At 38.8% G+C, this 18062-nt stretch overlaps 1 protein-coding gene across 3 annotated transcripts in view; it reads left to right on the top strand.

Annotated features, from left to right (window-relative positions):
• The window catches only part of EYA3 (EYA transcriptional coactivator and phosphatase 3), a 103267-nt gene that overhangs the window by 71090 nt on the left and 14115 nt on the right, over nucleotides 1–18062 (top strand). For all 3 annotated transcript variants that reach the window (XM_045476289.1, XM_045476290.1, XM_045476288.1), the window contains 7 exons: nucleotides 1775–1914; nucleotides 6502–6585; nucleotides 8247–8336; nucleotides 10610–10668; nucleotides 13038–13198; nucleotides 15740–15854; nucleotides 16882–17003. In XM_045476289.1, the coding sequence (XP_045332245.1) occupies nucleotides 1775–1914; nucleotides 6502–6585; nucleotides 8247–8336; nucleotides 10610–10668; nucleotides 13038–13198; nucleotides 15740–15854; nucleotides 16882–17003 (771 nt within the window). The remainder of the gene's footprint in view (nucleotides 1–1774; nucleotides 1915–6501; nucleotides 6586–8246; nucleotides 8337–10609; nucleotides 10669–13037; nucleotides 13199–15739; nucleotides 15855–16881; nucleotides 17004–18062) is intronic.

Here is an 18062-nt window from a genome sequence, read left to right as displayed (position 1 = left end):
CTCCAAGATTCTAAAGAAAGCTGTGGTCTTTTTCCCCTCAGAGAAATACATAAAATTTAACCTACAAATTTAAACCTTTACATTTAGGTTTGAAATGTATCAATGAATTATGATGTCCAGGTTAAAACAAAAAACCCTGACATAAAGGCTTTATACTAAGCACATTAGTAAACATATGTATATGCTACTTATTTGTCTCTATCTTTCAGGAAAATTTGGTGGTTGGCTGTCACATCACATAACAGGAGGAAGGACTGTTTATTGTTTTGTTAACACTGATGCATTTTGAAAAACAGGGCTCTATATCAGCTAAAGCAGTTTTCTGTGCACCTTGCATTCACCAGTCTTCTAACTAAATAGACGTACAGATGGTCACTGCTTCAGACTTAATGACTGAAATAATTACATGTGTTGATGCCTTAGTTTTGAATTCATATCTCTAAATATCTTTGTTCTGCATAATTTTAACTTTTTAATAATGGAGAATTTCAAACCCTAGAAGTTGTCAGAATAGTATAATGAACCCTTTATGTATCCATCATCCATCTTCAACATTAACAACTCATATTTCAGCTACATCCAATTCTCTCCCCAAATTCCAGGCATCATATGTCTAAAAGATAAATAAATATTTGTTAGCATAACCACAATGCCAATTATCCCATCTAAAATAATTCAATAGTGGGGCGCCTGGGTGGCGCAGTCGGTTAAGCGTCCGACTTCAGTCAGGTCACGATCTCGCGGTCCGTGAGTTCGAGCCCCGCGTCAGGCTCTGGGCTGATGGCTCAGAGCCTGGAGCCTGTTTCTGATTCTGTGTCTCCCTCTCTCTCTGCCCCTCCCCCGTTCATGCTCTGTCTCTCTCTGTCCCAAAAATAAATAAACGTTGAGAAAAAAAAAAAAATTTTTTTTTAAATAATTCAATAGTAATTCCTTAGTATCATAAAATCCTAAAAGGTATTATTTCTAGTGTTTTCATAAATGTTAGGAGTTTTATTTTTCCTTTATGGTTTATTTAAATTAGGACCAAAGTAAGTCCCATACATTGGGATTGGTGGATGTATATTTTATGTCTCTTTTAACTTATAAATTCCCCTTTTTTTGTTCCCCAATATACTGTATTTGTGAAGAAACTGGACTGTTTATCTCATACCATTTCCCAGTCTAAATTTTACTGATTATATCTGTATAAGGTAGTTCAACATGTCCTGCTGCCTTCTGTATTTTATTTTAAATTGGTAAACAGATCTGGAGTCCTGGTTTTCAACTAAAGGGGATTTTTTTGTGCCATGCTCCCCTCCCCCATTCACCTAAGACATTTGGCAATGTGTGGAAACATTTTTGGTTGTCTTGTGGGTGGGGAGTGCTACTGGCATCTCGTGGATAGAGGCCAAGGGTACTGCTTAACCACGCACAGGACATCTACTCAACAAAAATTATCTGGCCCAAAATGTCAGTTGTGCCAACTTGAGAAACTCTGATTTAAAAAACTTGAGAAACAGGTTAAATTTTTTTGGCAAAACAGCTTTATAACTGTGTTCTTCCATTGAGAGACAGGTATACTAATTATAACTCCCTCTGTGATGTTAGAAGCTGTTGATGTTCCATGTTGATTTAGGTCTACATTCCTAAATCACTTAGGTAAAGTTTGGTTTTCCAACCTTTTATCCCTGCAATAATGATTCTTAAGGACAGAAAACATGCTGACTATCTATCTTCCTGTTCTGGTTCTTATAGCCTGTGACTACTGGCCATATGTCTCGGATTTCCTTTCCAGGAGACCCTTCGACAAGCCCGGCTTTGTCCCAGACTACACCAAATAAAGATGCTGATGATCAGTCCAGAAAAAACATGACTGGCAAGAACCGGGGCAAAAGGAAAGCTGATGCCAGCTCTTCCCAGGACAGTGAATTGGAAGTATGGGAAGAAATTCATTTGCGTTACCTACTTTTTTCTCATTTTTTAAGTTTATCAAACATACATATCTGAAACTCGTGGAGGTACTGTAGTTCTTTGTTGTATGGCCCTTGATTCCCGGGCAAAAGAAACGAAATTGGCCAAGTGAAAAGAGAAATGTAAAAACATTTCTTTGTGCCCATAACTCACTGTATTACTTTCAGATGCATTTCACCAAAGCGCCAAAAAAGCCTTTTAGAATTTAGGTAGCTGGGTAACTTTTTAAGAGAAAGAACAAACTCTTCTCTATGTTCCAGAGAATAGAAGGAACAGTTCCATCATATTCAGAAAGCAGAGGGTGCCACAAATAATCTCATACTGTTCTCCATTTAAAAATCTGAAAGTAAAATGAGAGGATGAGAGTGCTTTAGGCCAAGCCTCTGTGAGACATGCGACCAGATCTCCTAACTTATTAATGAGACTGGCACTCATGTATTTTGTGGTTAAGCACACATAATAAATAAGAATTTATTATGGGCATACATTTGACTTCATTATTTAAAAGATTAGAAAATCATACAAAACACTAATAATAGTGGATTTTTTATGTTCTTCTGTTTTCATTTTCGATTTTTCTGTAATATCATTTAATGGGGCAGGGGTTGCTGTATTTAAAAATGAGTTCATTGGGGTGCCTGACTGGCTCAGTAGGAAAAGCATTGGACTCTTGATCTCAGGGTTGTGAGTTCAAGCCCCACATTGGGTGTAGAGATTACTTTCAAAAAAAAATCTTAAAAGATTATTGGGGTGCCTGGGTGACTCAGTTGGTTAAGCATCCAACTTTTGATTTTGGCTCAGGTCATGATCTCGAGATCCATGACATCAAGCCCCACGTCAGGCTCCGTGCTGACAGCTCAGAACCTGCTTGGGATTCTCTCTTTTCCCCTCTGTCACCCCACCCCCACTTGTGCACTCACTCTCTCTCTCTCAAAATAAATAAACATTAAAAAAAAATGAGATCATTGATAGGTGTTAAGACATAACTAAATTGAGGCTATGTTTGGGGACTCTCTTTCCCTTTGTTCCTAAAAAGAAAAGTAAGAAAGAAAATCTAAAGTCCTATACACTTATTGGGGAAAACTGAGAACTCACTTAGTTTTTTTAACTGTGGTAAAAAATGTACATAATATAAAAGTTACCATTTTAACCACTTTTAAGTGTACAACTCAGTGACATTAAGTACATTCACAATGTTGTTTGTTACCACTATCTATTTTCAGAACTTTTTCATAATTCCAATCAAAAACTCTGCTCACGTTAATCATTCTCTCCTCCCACTAACTAGTTCCTAGTAACTTCTGTTTTACTTTCCGTTTCTATGAATTTGCATATTCTAGATATCTCATATAAATGGAACGATAGCAGTATCTACCCTTTTGTGTCAGGCTTACTTTACTTAGCATGTTTTCAAGGTTCATCTATGTTATAGCATGTATTAGAACTTCATTTTGGGAGTGCCTGGGTGGCTCAGTCGGTTAAGTGTCCGACTCTTGGTTTCAGCTCAGGTCATGACCTCAGGGTTCATGAGTTCAAGCCCCTCATCGGGCTCTGTGCTGACAGTGTGGAGTCTCCTTGGAATTCTCTCTCCCCTCCTCTCTCTGCCCCTCCCCTGCTCGCTCGCTCTCTCTCTCTCTCTCTCTCAAAAATAAATAAAGTTAAAAACAATCTTAAAACAGAAAAAAAAGAACTTGATTTCATTTTATGGCTGAATAATATTCCATTGTATGTATATACCATATTTTGTTTACCCATTCATTTGTTGATGGACACTAGTAGTTTTTCATCTTCGAGTTATTGTGAATAATGCTGCTATGAAGATTGCCATCCAGATATCTCTAAGTCTTTCTTTTCAGTTATTTTTCCATATCCTCACCAACACCTGTTATTTCCTTTTTTTTTTTTTTTTTTTTTGGTTAATAATAGCGATCCTGGGGCCCCTGAATCTCACGGTTCGTGAGTTCGAGCCCCGTGTTGGGCTCTGTGCTGACAGCTCAGAGCTTGGAGCCCGCTTCAGATTCTGTGTCTCCCTCTGTCTGCCCCTCCACTGCTTGCACTCTGTCTCTCGCATTGTCTCAAAAATAAACAAACATTAAAAAAAATTTTTTTTTTTTTAATAAAAATTTTTTTTTTTCAACGTTTATTTATTTTTGGGACAGAGAGAGACGGAGCATGAACAGGGGAGGGGCAGAGAGAGAGGGAGACACAGAATCGGAAACAGGCTCCAGGCTCCGAGCCATCAGCCCAGAGCCTGACGCGGGGCTTGAACTCACGGACCGCGAGATCGTGACCTGGCTGAAGTCGGACGCTTAACCGACTGCGCCACCCAGGCGCCCCTATAAGGCTTTATTTCTAAGCTATCTTGTCTTTTTGAATGATCTATGTGTCTATCCTTATGCAAATACCACATTGTATTGGTTACTGTAGCTTTATAATAAGTTTTGAAATCAGGAAGTGTGAATCTTCCAACTTTGTTCTTTTTCAAGATTATTTTGGCTATTTAGGGTAACTTGAGATTCCATATGAATTTTTGGATGAGTTTTTCTATTTCTTTAAAAAGCACTGTTGGCAGGGGGCACCTGGGTGGCCCAGTCAGTTGAGTGTCTCACTCTTGAATTTGGCTCAGGTCATGATCTTGTGGTTCATGGGCTCGAGCCCTGCTTAGGGCTTAGGATTCTGCGTCTCCCTCTTTCCCTGCCCTTTTCTTGCTCTCGTGCACATGTGTGCACATGCACACACACGCACACACTCTCAAACATGAAAAGAAATTGTAAAAAGCACTGTTGGGATTTTGATAGGGATTGTGTTGAATTTGTAAATCACTTTGGGTAGGAATGTTATTTTAACATTGTTAAGTCTTTCATCCATGAACATGAGTTGTCTTTCCATTTATTTAGGTCTAATTTCCTTTAGCAGTGTTTTATAATTTTCAGTGTACAAGTCTTTCACCTCCTCAGTTAAATTTATTCTTAAGGATTGTATTATTTTTGATGCTATTGTAAATGGAATTGTTTTTTAAATTTCTTTGAGAATTATTCATTGCATGTATATAGAAGTACACCTCATTGCTGAGTTCATTTTTTAGCTCTTTCAATTTTTTATGGGTTCTTTAGGGTTTTCTGCCTATAAGATTGTGTCATTTGTGAACAGAGATCATTTTACTTTTTCCTTTCCAATTTGGGTTCCTTTTTTCCCCATTTCTTGCCAAATTATTCTGGCTAGGATTTCTAGTACTATGTTGAATAGAAGTGGTGAAAACAGGCATACTTGTTCTATTCCTGATCTCAGGGGTAATGCTTCCAGTCTTCAACCATTGAGTAAGATATTAGTTCTGTGTTTTTCATATACAGTCTTTATTATGTGAAGAAATTCACTTCTATTCCTAGTTTATTCGATGTTTTTTTTATCATGGAAGTGTTGAATTTTGTCAGATGCTTTTCCTGCATCAGTTGAGATGACCATTGGAGTTCTTTTTCCTCTGTTTTCTTAAGGTAGCATATTACATTAATTAATTTTTTTATGTTGATCCATCCATGCATTCTAAGAACAAATCCCACATGGTCATGATGTATAATGCTTTCAGTATGCTGCTGAATTTTGTTAGTATTTTGTGGAGAATTTTTGCATCAATGTTCGTAAGAAATATTGGTCTGCAGTTTTCTTACAGTATCTTTATCTGCCTTCAGTATCAGGGTAATGCTGGCTTCATAGAATGATTTAGGAAGTGTTCCTTCCTCTTTGACTTTTTGGAAGAGTTAAAGAAGGATTGGTGTTAACTATTCTTTAAATATTTGGTAGACTTTACCAGTGAAACTCTCTGGTCTTGGGCTTTTCTTTCTTGGTATCTTTTTGATTACTGATTTCAACCTCCTTACCAGTAAGTTAAGGGTCTATTTAGATTTTCCATTTCTTCTTGAGTCAGTTTTGGCATTTTGTGTATTTCTAGTAAGTTGTCCATTTCTATCTAGGTTATTTGTTGGTGTACAACTGTTCATCATATTCTCATATTTCTTTTTATTTCTGTAAAGTTGATAATAACATCCCTACTTTCATTTCTGATTTTACTAATTTGAGTCTTCTTTTTTTTTCTTTGTTAATCTAACTAAAAGTTGTCAATTTTGTAGATCTTTTCAAAGAAACGACTTTTGGTTTTATTAGTTTTTCTCTGTTATTATTCTGCTTTCTGATTTATTTATCTCCATTCTAACCTTTAGTATTTCCTTCCTTCTGCTGGCTCTTAAATTGTACAGTTATGTTATTGAATGAGATCTTACTTCTTTTTTAAGACATGTATTTACAGCTGTGAATTCCCCTCTCCACACTGCTTTCACTGCAGCTTATAAATTTTGGTATGTTGTGTTTTAATTTTCATTCATCTCAGCATAATTTCACTGGGAATTTTTTCTTTGATCCATTGGTTGTTTAAGATTGTGTTGTTTAATTTTCACATATTTGTGAATTTTTTTAGCTTTTTGTTAGTGATTTCTTGTCTCATTCCATTGTGATTAGAAAAGATGCTCACTCATTATTTTTTATGTTTTCCTTCCTCAGCGGGTATTTCTGTGGGATTTGGATGAAACCATCATCATATTTCACTCTCTTCTTACTGGATCCTATGCCCAGAAGTATGGAAAGGTAATTTAAGTCTTTCTTCATTTGTTGTAATTGTCCTTCCCCTCACTATATGGGCAGATAACCAAAGTCACTCTGCCACTCCCAACTTACCCTGTTCACCTTTCACTTTCCATGTAAAACTTTTCCTGATGGCTTGTACCAGGCAGGCTACGTGGTCAGGCAGAGTTGATAAAGCTGGGGACTAGACCTAGAACCAGTGCTGAAAGCTGACATTGTTCAAGAGTACTATTTTATAAAGACTAAGTTATGGGAATGAAGCTCAAAACAGAGTGGAGTCTCAGGATTATATATTCTAAAGACTGATCTTTTAACCTTTACATCACTTTTAACAGCCCAAACTAAGCATTTTATTTAGCTGAGTGTAAGCCAGATATGTAAATTTAAAATATATAAAAGTATAAAATATTTTTCTAAAATAGATTACATGCCTTCTTAAACTAAATATATCAAGCAGAAGTTAACTTACTTAGTCATCAGTATAAACATCAGGGGTTTTTTTTGTTTTGTTTTTAAACATCAGTTTTAATAGAGGGATAAACTGTGTATTTCTACACTGAATTATCTCCAGGCTTCTGTTTTTCAGTTTCTATGAATAAATTTTACGAAAATATTTGCTTCCTTTGCTCTCTTACTGTTCCCATTTATCTTATTGTCATTAATGTTTCTGTTAGAAGTACCTTCCACAGGCTTTTATTATCTAGGCTAGTTAGCTAATATGAACTCATACACTGTGGTTACAAAAATATGTAAAATAAGAGCCTCTAAGTGAAAGCCTTTCACTTACAGCCTCTCAGTGAAAACCTGATGGTTCACTTTAATTTTTTTTTTTTTTTTTAATAGAATTTGTTGTCAGATTGGCTAACATACAGTGCGTAAAGTATGCTCTTGGTTTTTGGGGTAGATTCCCATGGCTCATCGTTTACATACAAGACCCAGTGCTCATCCCAACAAGTGCCCTCCTCAATGCCCATCACCCATTTTCCCCTCTCCCCCACTCCCCCCCACTCCATCAACCCTCAATTTGTTCTCTGTATTTAAGAGTCTCTTATGGTTTGCCTCCCTCCCTGTCTGTTTGTAACTATTTTTTTCTCCTTCCCTTCCCCCGTGGTCTTCTGTTAAGTTTCTCAAGGTCCACATATGAGTGAAAACATGTGATATCTGTCTTTCTCTGACTGATTTAGTTCACTTAGCATAATACCTTCCAGTTCTTGATGGTTCACTTTAAAGCTAAATATATTGGTTTTCCTACAAATATTTTGGCTTCTCAGGCTTTCTTATTTCCTGGCTATTGAGATTGTCAGAAAACTGACTTCTGGTATTATACTGTATAGGCATGTGTGTGGTGGGGAGGCAGAAGAGAGATAATGGGTGTTGCAATAGTAATATTTTAGCAATAGATAGCATTTCTCACAAAATAGGAAATTTCTACACAGATTGTTGTTGTTTTTTTTAAGTGAGTTTAGTTTTCTAAAAACGAAGTCCTGAAATTTTTAACTTTCCACAATCCCAGATTCTTGTAACTGTGAATGGAATTGCATCAGTAATAGCTAGTGGGCCTGTGTTGTTTTGGCCTTGACCCAGAATAACTCTGAAATATTTAAAGATTGGAACCAGTGCTGTTAGTACCAAGTCAAACAAATTTTTCACTTACTGCCTTCCAGGACCCAACAGTAGTGATTGGCTCAGGTTTAACAATGGAGGAAATGATTTTTGAAGTGGCTGATACACACCTATTTTTCAATGACTTAGAGGTAAGCGTTTTAAATTGTTTCTGTACTTCAGTAAAACATTTTGTTTGTTCCATAGCTATTTATTGAGCCAAGCTTATTGTTTTTAGAGGAAATGTGGTGAGACAGGGTGGTTGTGGAGAGGTCAGCTGACCACTTAGGCATACATAGTCTTATAAGAACAGTGCCTTGGCTATGTCACCAGTCTTGGTACTGGCCCTCAATTTTATTGGCTCAAAAATTTGATTTTTGTTAGCCTATTTGAAAGTGATCTAGATCTAGGGGAAATGTCAGCCCATCAGGCAAAAACAGTGAAATGTAAACCAACGTTCCTACTTATTCATCTATCTTAAATAATATATACAAGGTGGGTTTGATTCTTTGTACTCTTAATTATATTTTGACTAATTTTTGGTTTTACCTTCTTAAAATAAAATCTCTTGATTTGTCAGATCTGTGAATGGCTGCTCTACTAACTCATTATAATTTATACATGCTTATTATCCATGTGTACATTAACCTTGATGTCCAGAATCATTTTATAGTTAGATGCAAGGAAAACCAGTAACACTGAGAGCTTCTTGGTGAATATTTTTGGCTTTGACATTTAAGTTCACCTTTGAGGTAACCATGGTGTAGTAGAAACAGCACAAGACTGGGAAGTCAGAAGACCAGAGAGTGAGTTCCAGGTTAGGAAAGTTATCTCCGCATTCTGGGCTTCAGTTAAACAGTGATCCTACACCAGAAACTAATAACAGCTGTTCTACCTGGGGAAGAAGATGTGTTGCTGGGACACAGAGGTTGGAAGGAGCAGACTTGTCACTTTATGTTCTTTTGAGTTTCAAACAGTGTACTATTTATATAACCTAGTTTTTAAAAACAGTGAAAATTTTTAATTAAAAATAAGATAGTGGGGCACCTGGCTGGCTCAGTCAGAAGAGCATGAAACTCTTGATCTCAGGGTTGTGACTTTGAGCCCCATATGGGGTGTAGAGATTACTTCAATAAAATTAAAAAGAAACTAAAAAAGTAAAAAATAAGATAGCATTTTATAAACACAAAGTAATCCTATTTCTTTTTAAATACAATCTAGTTCTACTCAGTGGACAGTTCTCCAACAAATTGTATTACCAGAGCTCTAAACTCCAGTACTTTTGTCTAAGCTCCACAATGCTTAATCTTCCTCAACTTCACATGTTGATACGTTAGGACATCATAGTTTTTATTCAGCAAACATTTATTGAAAACCTACTTTGTGCCAATAATTATTGCCAAATTGTATTTGTAATGATTTTCTAGACATAGTCCTCACTCAGGACTGAAAGTTCTGTGAAGAATTTGACCTGAATGTGTTCCTGCCCCCCCAGGTCAGTGGTTCTCAACTTTAGGGGGCATAAGAATCACCTGGGGAGCTTGTTAAAAATGAAAATTCTAGGATTTCACTCCCAGAAATTCTGATTCAAGTAGGTCTGGGGTGGACCCAAGAATATGCATTTTTTAAAAACTTCCCCAGGGGATTCTGATGCAGGTGGACATCACAATATTGCCCTACGTGGTGTCAGAGGAGTGAATCTCTCCGAGTTAGGCAGGGGGTGGCATTTTATGTCAGTAGTAGCACGGGTGTGGTGGAAAGAACCTTGGATTCAAATTAGAAGGCTGAGGCTCTTTTTAGTTTCTTTCTATCACTGGTTCTGTGACCTTGGATCATTCATGTCGCCTCACTTTTAGAACATGAGGAGATTAACTTAGGTGACCACTTCTAATTCCTATGTTTGGATGTACAAGTTTCTGCTTCAGTCATTCTGTTTTGATACCATACTCTACCAGTATCTCTTTCATCTGCAAAAATTTGTTGGGTACATACCATGTAAGAGCACATGCTACATAGGACCAGACTAGAAGGGTACAAAGGAGGTGTAAGATACGGGTTGTGCCAACAGAGGGCTACAGTGTAATAGAACTTACACTGTAGTCTAGCATAGGACATAGACCTACCTGACAGTGTAAGGGAGCTTGTGTTTATTCCCATGAGCTATTGTATTATCTCCATGACTGTTGAGATAAGAGCATACCTGAAGGTTGGGATGGTTAAGGAAAATTTCGTGGACTGTGGGATATGAATTAGGCCTTAAAAGAAGTTGGACAGCAGGGGGGTGAGAGTGATCCTCCACACACAAGAGAGACTATGAGGTATTTCATCATCTGCCGTAATTTGTGGTCTTTTTACAATATGTCATGGTGGTGATAGCGCTTCTACTCCCTGGACTGAAATAGTGTGTGGTTTTATCTTTTAACAGGAGTGTGACCAGGTGCATGTGGAAGATGTGGCTTCTGATGACAATGGCCAAGACTTGAGGTGATAGAAACAGTGATGTCTTAAACATCAGAATGCCGGTACACAATCACTGTCTAGGTTCAGAGGAAAACAAAGATGAGTAAGACATGGCCCTAAAAGTTCTCACGGTCTGGTAGAGGAGACAGAGACAAACAGTTAACGATGGCAGTGTGCAGAGGTGACAGTAGAAAATGTGATGGAGCACAGAAAAGAAAGTAATTCTGGTGTCTGCGGGGAGCCGCTGGTTGCCAACATTGGAGCGGCCTTCTCAGTGCAGAATTCGAGTATGGCCTTGAATGGGGAGCAATGACAGGATGAGGAAAAAGCATTTCAAAGTAAAGGGTACACTCATTTCTCTTTGGCTAGATTTTCAGTCGGGAGGAGTGTGCTTCCACACTGGTTAGTTTTAGATACAAATAAGCATCAGGAGTTTTACCAAGGAACCTAATTGTGGGGGTCTGCTGGTGTCAGGACTAACCCTATGGGAGGCGATCTTAAAATGTTCTATCAGGGAACACTAAACCAAGCGGGTCTCAGTGGCAAAATGCTTGCTCGGCCTCCTCATATCTCTCTTGGCTGCTGTCTCCTGGCCCAGCAGTCTTGGCTAAGAATAATCCAACAATTTATCTAGCTTATATTTGAAGACTTTAAGAAAAAAAGACCGTCCCATTTTTCATGTTCATTTGTTTTGGTGTTTGTCCCTTTTCAGTAGGCAAAAAGTTCTTTCCTGTGTCTCCTGTAAAATTGTTTCATCCATGAATTTTCAAACATAGAGCAGAGCTGGGCATGCCTCTCCCTGAGGGCCTAATCCTGTAGGGCTGAGAACGAGGTGAAGGTTCCACATCAAGAACAGCATCCAGTCACGCGTGTTGTGCTTGCACAGCCATGGAGCATACCTATGTTCCTGCAAGATTTCACTGGACTTTCTAGGAAAGAGCCTGGTCTGAAGCACTTGTGATCCACCTAAACCCTAGTGGTTTTTTTTCCTTTTATACACATGGCTAACCAGTACTTACCGAAATGTCTTGGCAACTTTATTTCCTTAGATATAGAATCTTAACACCTATTGAACTCAGTTTTGACTTTCAGTTGAACCAGATTGTCCCTAATTCTGTCGGTCATTTTGTCAATCTCTACTTAGGAAGTGTTCATCTCTCCCAGCCTGTTTCACTGTATTACTTAACTGTTGCTGTGTAACATGGCCCCAAAACTAGTAACCTAAAGTTATAAACATTATCATCTCATAGTTTTTATAGGACAGGAACTTGAAAGTGACTTAGCTGGGTACTTTTGAATCAGGGTCTCTGAAACTAAAATCAGGATATTGGCTGGAGCTAAAATCAATCATCTGAAGGCTTGATTAGAACTGGAGAGGGGCGCCTGGGTGGCGCAGTCGGTTAAGCGTCCGACTTCAGCCAGGTCACGATCTCGCGGTCCGTGAGTTTGAGCCCCACGTCAGGCTCTGGGCTGATGGCTTAGAGCCTGGAGCCTGTTTCCGATTCTGTGTCTCCCTCTCTCTCTGCCCCTCCCCCGTTCATGCTCTGTCTCTCTCTGTCCCAAAAATAAATAAATAATATAAAAAAAAAAAACGTTGAAAAAAAAAACTGGAGGAGCTGCTCGCGACCTCTCACCTGTGGCTGGTAGCGGGAGACCCCTTTTCCTTACTATCTGTACGCCTCTCCATAGGGCAGTCTGAGTGTTCTCATGTGACAGCTGATGTCTTTCAGAGCAAGTGATCCAAGAGAGAGCAAGAGAAGCCTAGTCTCTGAGGTCTAACACCCTTGCTTCGACCGCATCCTGTTTATATTTAAATGCAGTCCATACCTATAGAGAGAAGAATTAGAAGAGAGCAGTATTATAGAATTTGAGGACATTTTAAAGTCACCACTATGACCCATGAACCAGCTAACATCTCTGAAGAATATCTCCATTATATCTTGCAATTACTAGTATTTGGGGTTATTTCCTTCCATTATTTCTTCACATGTTTCTCCACTTTCCATAGTTGCCATCATTTGTGTGTATGTCTGTGTGTGTGTACACAAAAATGTTATATTCCGGGGTTTTGGGGTTTTTTTTTTCACTGTAAGATATGCTGTCATTCATGAAAAGACACTCTAAACCAAGACCACCTCTAGGGGAAGTTGGTGCTTGAATGGTTCCTACCTCTTATTCCCTCTCTCTCCTCCTTTCTTTGATAGCAGTAATAGGGGTGAGGGAGGTGACTAATGGAAGATAGATTCTGACACACAGAGATTAAGGGAAAAGGTTCTTAAAGCCTTTAGACTTGATGTCAGATGCCAGGAATAGGACAGAGAATCCCAGGTGGCATTCAGCCAAAAACCTCAGACAATAGCAGTATTAATTTTCATCATCCTCTCTCTCTGCAGCAACTACAGTTTCTCAACAGATGGTTTCAGTGGATCAGGAGGCGGTGGCAGCCATGGTTCCTCTGTGGGTGTCCAAGGAGGTGTGGACTGGATGAGAAAACTGGCTTTCCGCTACCGAAAAGTGAGAGAAATCTACGATAAGCACAAAAGCAATGTGGGTGGTAAGTGTGGCATAGGACCAGTCTGATACTCTGTTTCCTTCTGACTTCTTGCATTCTTTTCCAGGCATCCCTTAGAACTCCCTAGCAACTGCTTAGGAATTGGGGCCGCAATAACATTTTAATTTTGTGTTAAAAAAATTGAGGTTTGATTGAAACCCTTTGAAGAGGAAGATTTACATTTCTCACGCACTTCTCTTAGCATTGCTTTGCAAAGTTCTCCTGTTTATTAGACAAATACCTTTTTAAAGGAAATGTGTTCCAGAGATTATGTTTAATGACTTGTTTTATTCTGGACTCACAACTATTGTCAGTACTAACTAATAGGTTGCCATATTTTTTGACTGATTTATTTAACCATCAGAACAAGTCAGGTAGAGGGGCTCCTGGGTGGCTCAGTCAGTTAAACAACCAACTTTGGCTCAGGTCATGATCTCACGGTTCAGGAGTTTGAGTCCCACGTCGGGCTCTTTGCTGACAGCTCGGAGCTTGGGATTCTGTGTCTCCCTCTGTCAGGTGGAACTAGTGACTAGGTTTCTAGTGGATGGAAAACTAGGTCCAGAATTATAGTTGGCAGTGGCCAGGTGTTGGACCTTGGAAATCCTTTCTGCCCAGAAATACCTCAAATATCGGCTGTCAGTATGCCTAAAATTCCATTATTTGTAATTAATTAATTAACCATAGGTTGTTCAAATTAGAAGAGACATTTCTCATTTTGCATTTGAGAAAACATGTTTATTATGAGAGTACTGAGGGCAGTCACAGTCACAGTCACAGCTGGAATCCAATCTCCTAACTCTTGGTCCAGTGCCCTTTACATTTATGCAGTTCCCCCCGCCCCCCTTCTTTTTTAAGTGTAAGAGATTTATCTATTTTTTTATTCTTTATTTTTATTTTTATTTTTTTTAAGTAAACTCTACACCCAATATGGGGCTTCAACTCACGACCTCAAGATCAAGAGTCGCACGCTTAATGACTGAGGCAGCCAGGCACCCTCATGCAGTTCCTTCTTTAGTGATGTACCCTTATAAGAAAAAAAAATTAAACTGTGAACCATTACCCTCAAAGATCTGCATATACACAAAATGTTGCATGAAGTTTCGGGGATTCCATGCACTGTCTAGTGGTATATTACCCCGGATCAAGAGAGTCCTCCTGCCACACCATGCTGCTTTACATTTTGGTGCAGAAAGTAAAAATAGGACTTCAAAGATAATTTGTTTCATTTCTTTTAGAGCCCTCCAGTACCAGATAAAAATCACAGGCATCTGGGCTTTGGGAATCTAATTTGCTTTTTTTAGATTCCCCTTCTTATGGCCTATTTTTTTATAATGATTCAGAGTCAGTACTTTTTATTTTGACACCTCCATCTTTTTGCTTTTACTCTCTGCAGACATTAGCCTTTCTTTTGTTAGTTTTCATATACAACCTAAGTATCTGATCCTTTTTTTGCCCAGTGAGTGCCAGGACCTGGTTTTCTGAAGAAAGTGATATGATGCTCTGTGAGAATCCCCTGAGCCTACCCTGGGGAACATATTAAAACTAATGTCTACCTGTATTTTATAAAATAAGAATTAACAAAAGTGCCACATCATATTGTTAGTTAAGAGTGTGACATATACACTTATGTGTGGGTCACATACTGGTTTTGTTGTTTTATCAGAGATGTTGAAAGTCCTGTAATTCTAGGCTTGCATTGTGAAACCATCAATCTGAAAACATATTATGCACAGTTCTCACAGAAATGCCTTCTATTTTTATGGAATGTTTGTAGTAGAGTATAGGATTTCTCTTTCTACCTTCACTATAAGAAAATACAGGGCCAGATTGATTATTTGAATATTGTAATTCAAGTGTCTGATAACATGCTCCCATCAGATCAGTTCTGTTTTGTTCTGTGTTTAATTGTCTGATGTTAAGCACTGTTTTAGTCTCTTCTTATCTGGAGTTGCTTCACAAGTAAGTATGTACAAATAAATGATGTTCATAGAGTTGGTTGTTGAACCTGGAGTCTCAGGGCTGTGAAAGCAAAGTCCCACGGGAGCAGTGCAAGGCAGTGCAAAGACTTCTGAAACCAAAGCCACTGACCTGCTTTGTGATCTTAGGCAACCTCCTTTTCCTCCCCGGGCTTTGGTTTCTTTAGAGAGATTGGAAATGCTGCAGATGCTCCCAACTATAACCTTCATTTTGCCCCCTTTGATTCTTGATATCATGTCTAAAGCAGTGCTCCTCAAAGGGTGGTCCACCAGTCTGCAAAGTATGTTACTGGGTCGTGATAAAAGAGTGAGCTTGTGGCAGAATTTAATCACAGTGTTTCTTTCAGTTGATTTTGTTGTGGTGGTTGCCCCCCACATTCCAGCAAAACATTCTGATAAAGTCAAAAAGACCTCTTAATTAAGTAGGCTACTCTAGGGTTTTACCAGGTAGCTCGGTAGAATATTTCAGTGACTCACAGTGTTTCTAAATTGAATTTAGAAGTTGCTTCCTCGGTGTCAGCGAGGATATGTTGTCAAATGATAAATGTGTCTGCTTTTATTCTGAAAGGTCTGCTCAGTCCCCAGAGAAAGGAAGCACTGCAGAGACTGAGAGCAGAAATTGAAGTTTTAACAGATTCCTGGTTAGGAACTGCATTAAAGTCCTTACTTCTCATCCAGTCCAGGTATGGTACTTCTTTTAGTTCTCACCCTCTCTAAGAAACACTCTTTATTACCCCAGTCCGTGATAGGCCACTCTCTAACATAGGTTTGGGCTCGTGGTAAGAGGAGTTTAAAGGATGCAGGAAAACATGTAGGGTAGATAGGAGGTAAGGTCATTCTGTGCTAACAGCACACCTTCGAATTTTAAGAGAATATTTATACATTAAAGCCTTTTTCTTTCCCCTTACTTTTTTCTCACAGAATTAAAGCTCAGTGACCAATAATCTCCAGCCAGGAGATGGCCCAGTCACATCAAAGAATCCATGTAGGAGACACATCACATATTCTAGGTACAGGACACTCTGAAGAAATGTACCAAAACCCACTTAGGAAGGCAGGATTCAAAAGGAATATATTAAGCAGTTTAGGGATATTTCAGCTTGAAGCTCAGAATGGGAAATAAATACAGTCAAATACAGTCTGCACTAATACCCTATTGCTCCCTCCCTCAAAGCAGGAATTCCAGATCTACAACTTAGTAGAGCAAACAGTAAAACTGACACTGAAGGGTGGGTATTCCTGAAGGTAAAGTACATGTGAAATTAACATGTATTCTGGAATTGGTGCTGCTATTGTGTAAAAGGCAAAGAGGACTTAAGTCATATCTTATTAAGGGCTGAGTTGCATTCAGATGAAATAGCACTGTGACTATAAGCCTTTTTGCTGGTTTCCTAGCGTGTAGGGTCAGTGACATGGATTGGTGGTTTATTTGCTAACGAGTGCAGTGAGCTAGAATGGTTAGAAGGGAAATGAAGCAAGAGTCAAGTTGCTACTCTGTGCCCACTATATATATAGAATCACTGTTCTTTAATATAGGAAATAAATAAACCTGAGATAATTAGACCAGTAACTGAACATGGCCCTGCACAAATATCAGGCCCTTTGAGGTTAGTTTTTAATAATTAGTTCCCAAAGAGAAGGCCCGTTCAAATTCTTGCTCCCAGGTTAGTTTGGTTTCACCTTTTTCTTTTTATTTTTTCTCCCTTCTAGAAAGAATTGTGTGAATGTTCTGATCACTACAACCCAGCTGGTTCCAGCTCTGGCCAAAGTTCTCCTATATGGGCTAGGAGAAATATTTCCTATTGAGAACATCTATAGTGCTACCAAAATTGGTATGGTTTCTATTTTGTTTCTTGTCACTTGCTTTATATAATACTACCTACTTATGATGCACTTAATTATTTACTAACCCCTTAATTAGGCATTTTAGAGAGAGAGAGAGAGATAGATCTGTAACCCTCACAGCAGTCTTCCTAATACTAGTGATGGGCCAGTTCAGGCTTAACAGCCATGTAAGCTTGCTCAAGCCTTCTAGCTAGTAAGTTGCATAAACAGGATTCAAATCCAGGTTTGTAGAACTTAAAATTTATCATGTTCTTTCCTTTTATAATAATTGGAAGAACATACAGGTAGCTTAGAAATCTACCTTTTTTTGTGAGGGGGGAGAGAGCACATGAGTGCATGCTGCCATGGAGGGTAGAAGGGGCAGAGGGAGAGGGAGGGAGGGAGGGAGGGGGGGAGAGAGAGAGAGAGAGAGAGAGAGAGAGAGAGAGAGAGAGAGAATATATATCTTAAGCAGGCTCCATGCCCAGTGTGGAACCTGATGCAGGGCTCATCTCACTGAGATGACCTGAGCCGAAATCAAGAGTCAGATGCTCAACTGACTGAGCCATCCAGGTGCCCCTACAAATCTCCTTTGCCTCATTCCAAGTTTCTTTTTCTTTTTCACAGAGAGAGTGCTGCAGTAGAATATAATAGAAAAAGCACTAGATTAAAAATCAAAGGCTAAGCTGCATACTTAAAAATGGTTAAATCTCTCACACCCATTAGGATGGCTGCTGTCAAAAAAAGGAAAATAAGGGAGCCCATGTGGTTCAGTCGGTTGAGTGTCCAACTCTTGATTTTGGCTCAGGTCATGATCTCATGGTTTGTGGGATTGAGCCCCACATTGGGCTCCACTCTGACAGCACGGAGCCTGCTTGGGATTCTCTCTCTCCCTCTCTCCAGTGTCTCTCAAAATAATACACTTTAAAAGAAAAAAGAAAAGACAAATAAGGGTGCCTGGCTAGCTCAGTCAGTGGAGCACATAACTCTTGATCTCGGGGTCATGACGTCGAGCTCCACATTGGGCATAGAGTTTACTTAAAAATAAAATTAAAAAGGAAAAGAAT

Source organism: Leopardus geoffroyi, chromosome C1 (assembly GCF_018350155.1).
Source record: "Leopardus geoffroyi isolate Oge1 chromosome C1, O.geoffroyi_Oge1_pat1.0, whole genome shotgun sequence".
Classification (NCBI taxonomy): domain Eukaryota; kingdom Metazoa; phylum Chordata; class Mammalia; order Carnivora; family Felidae; genus Leopardus; species Leopardus geoffroyi.
This window is presented reverse-complemented; position numbering and strand designations above follow the sequence as displayed.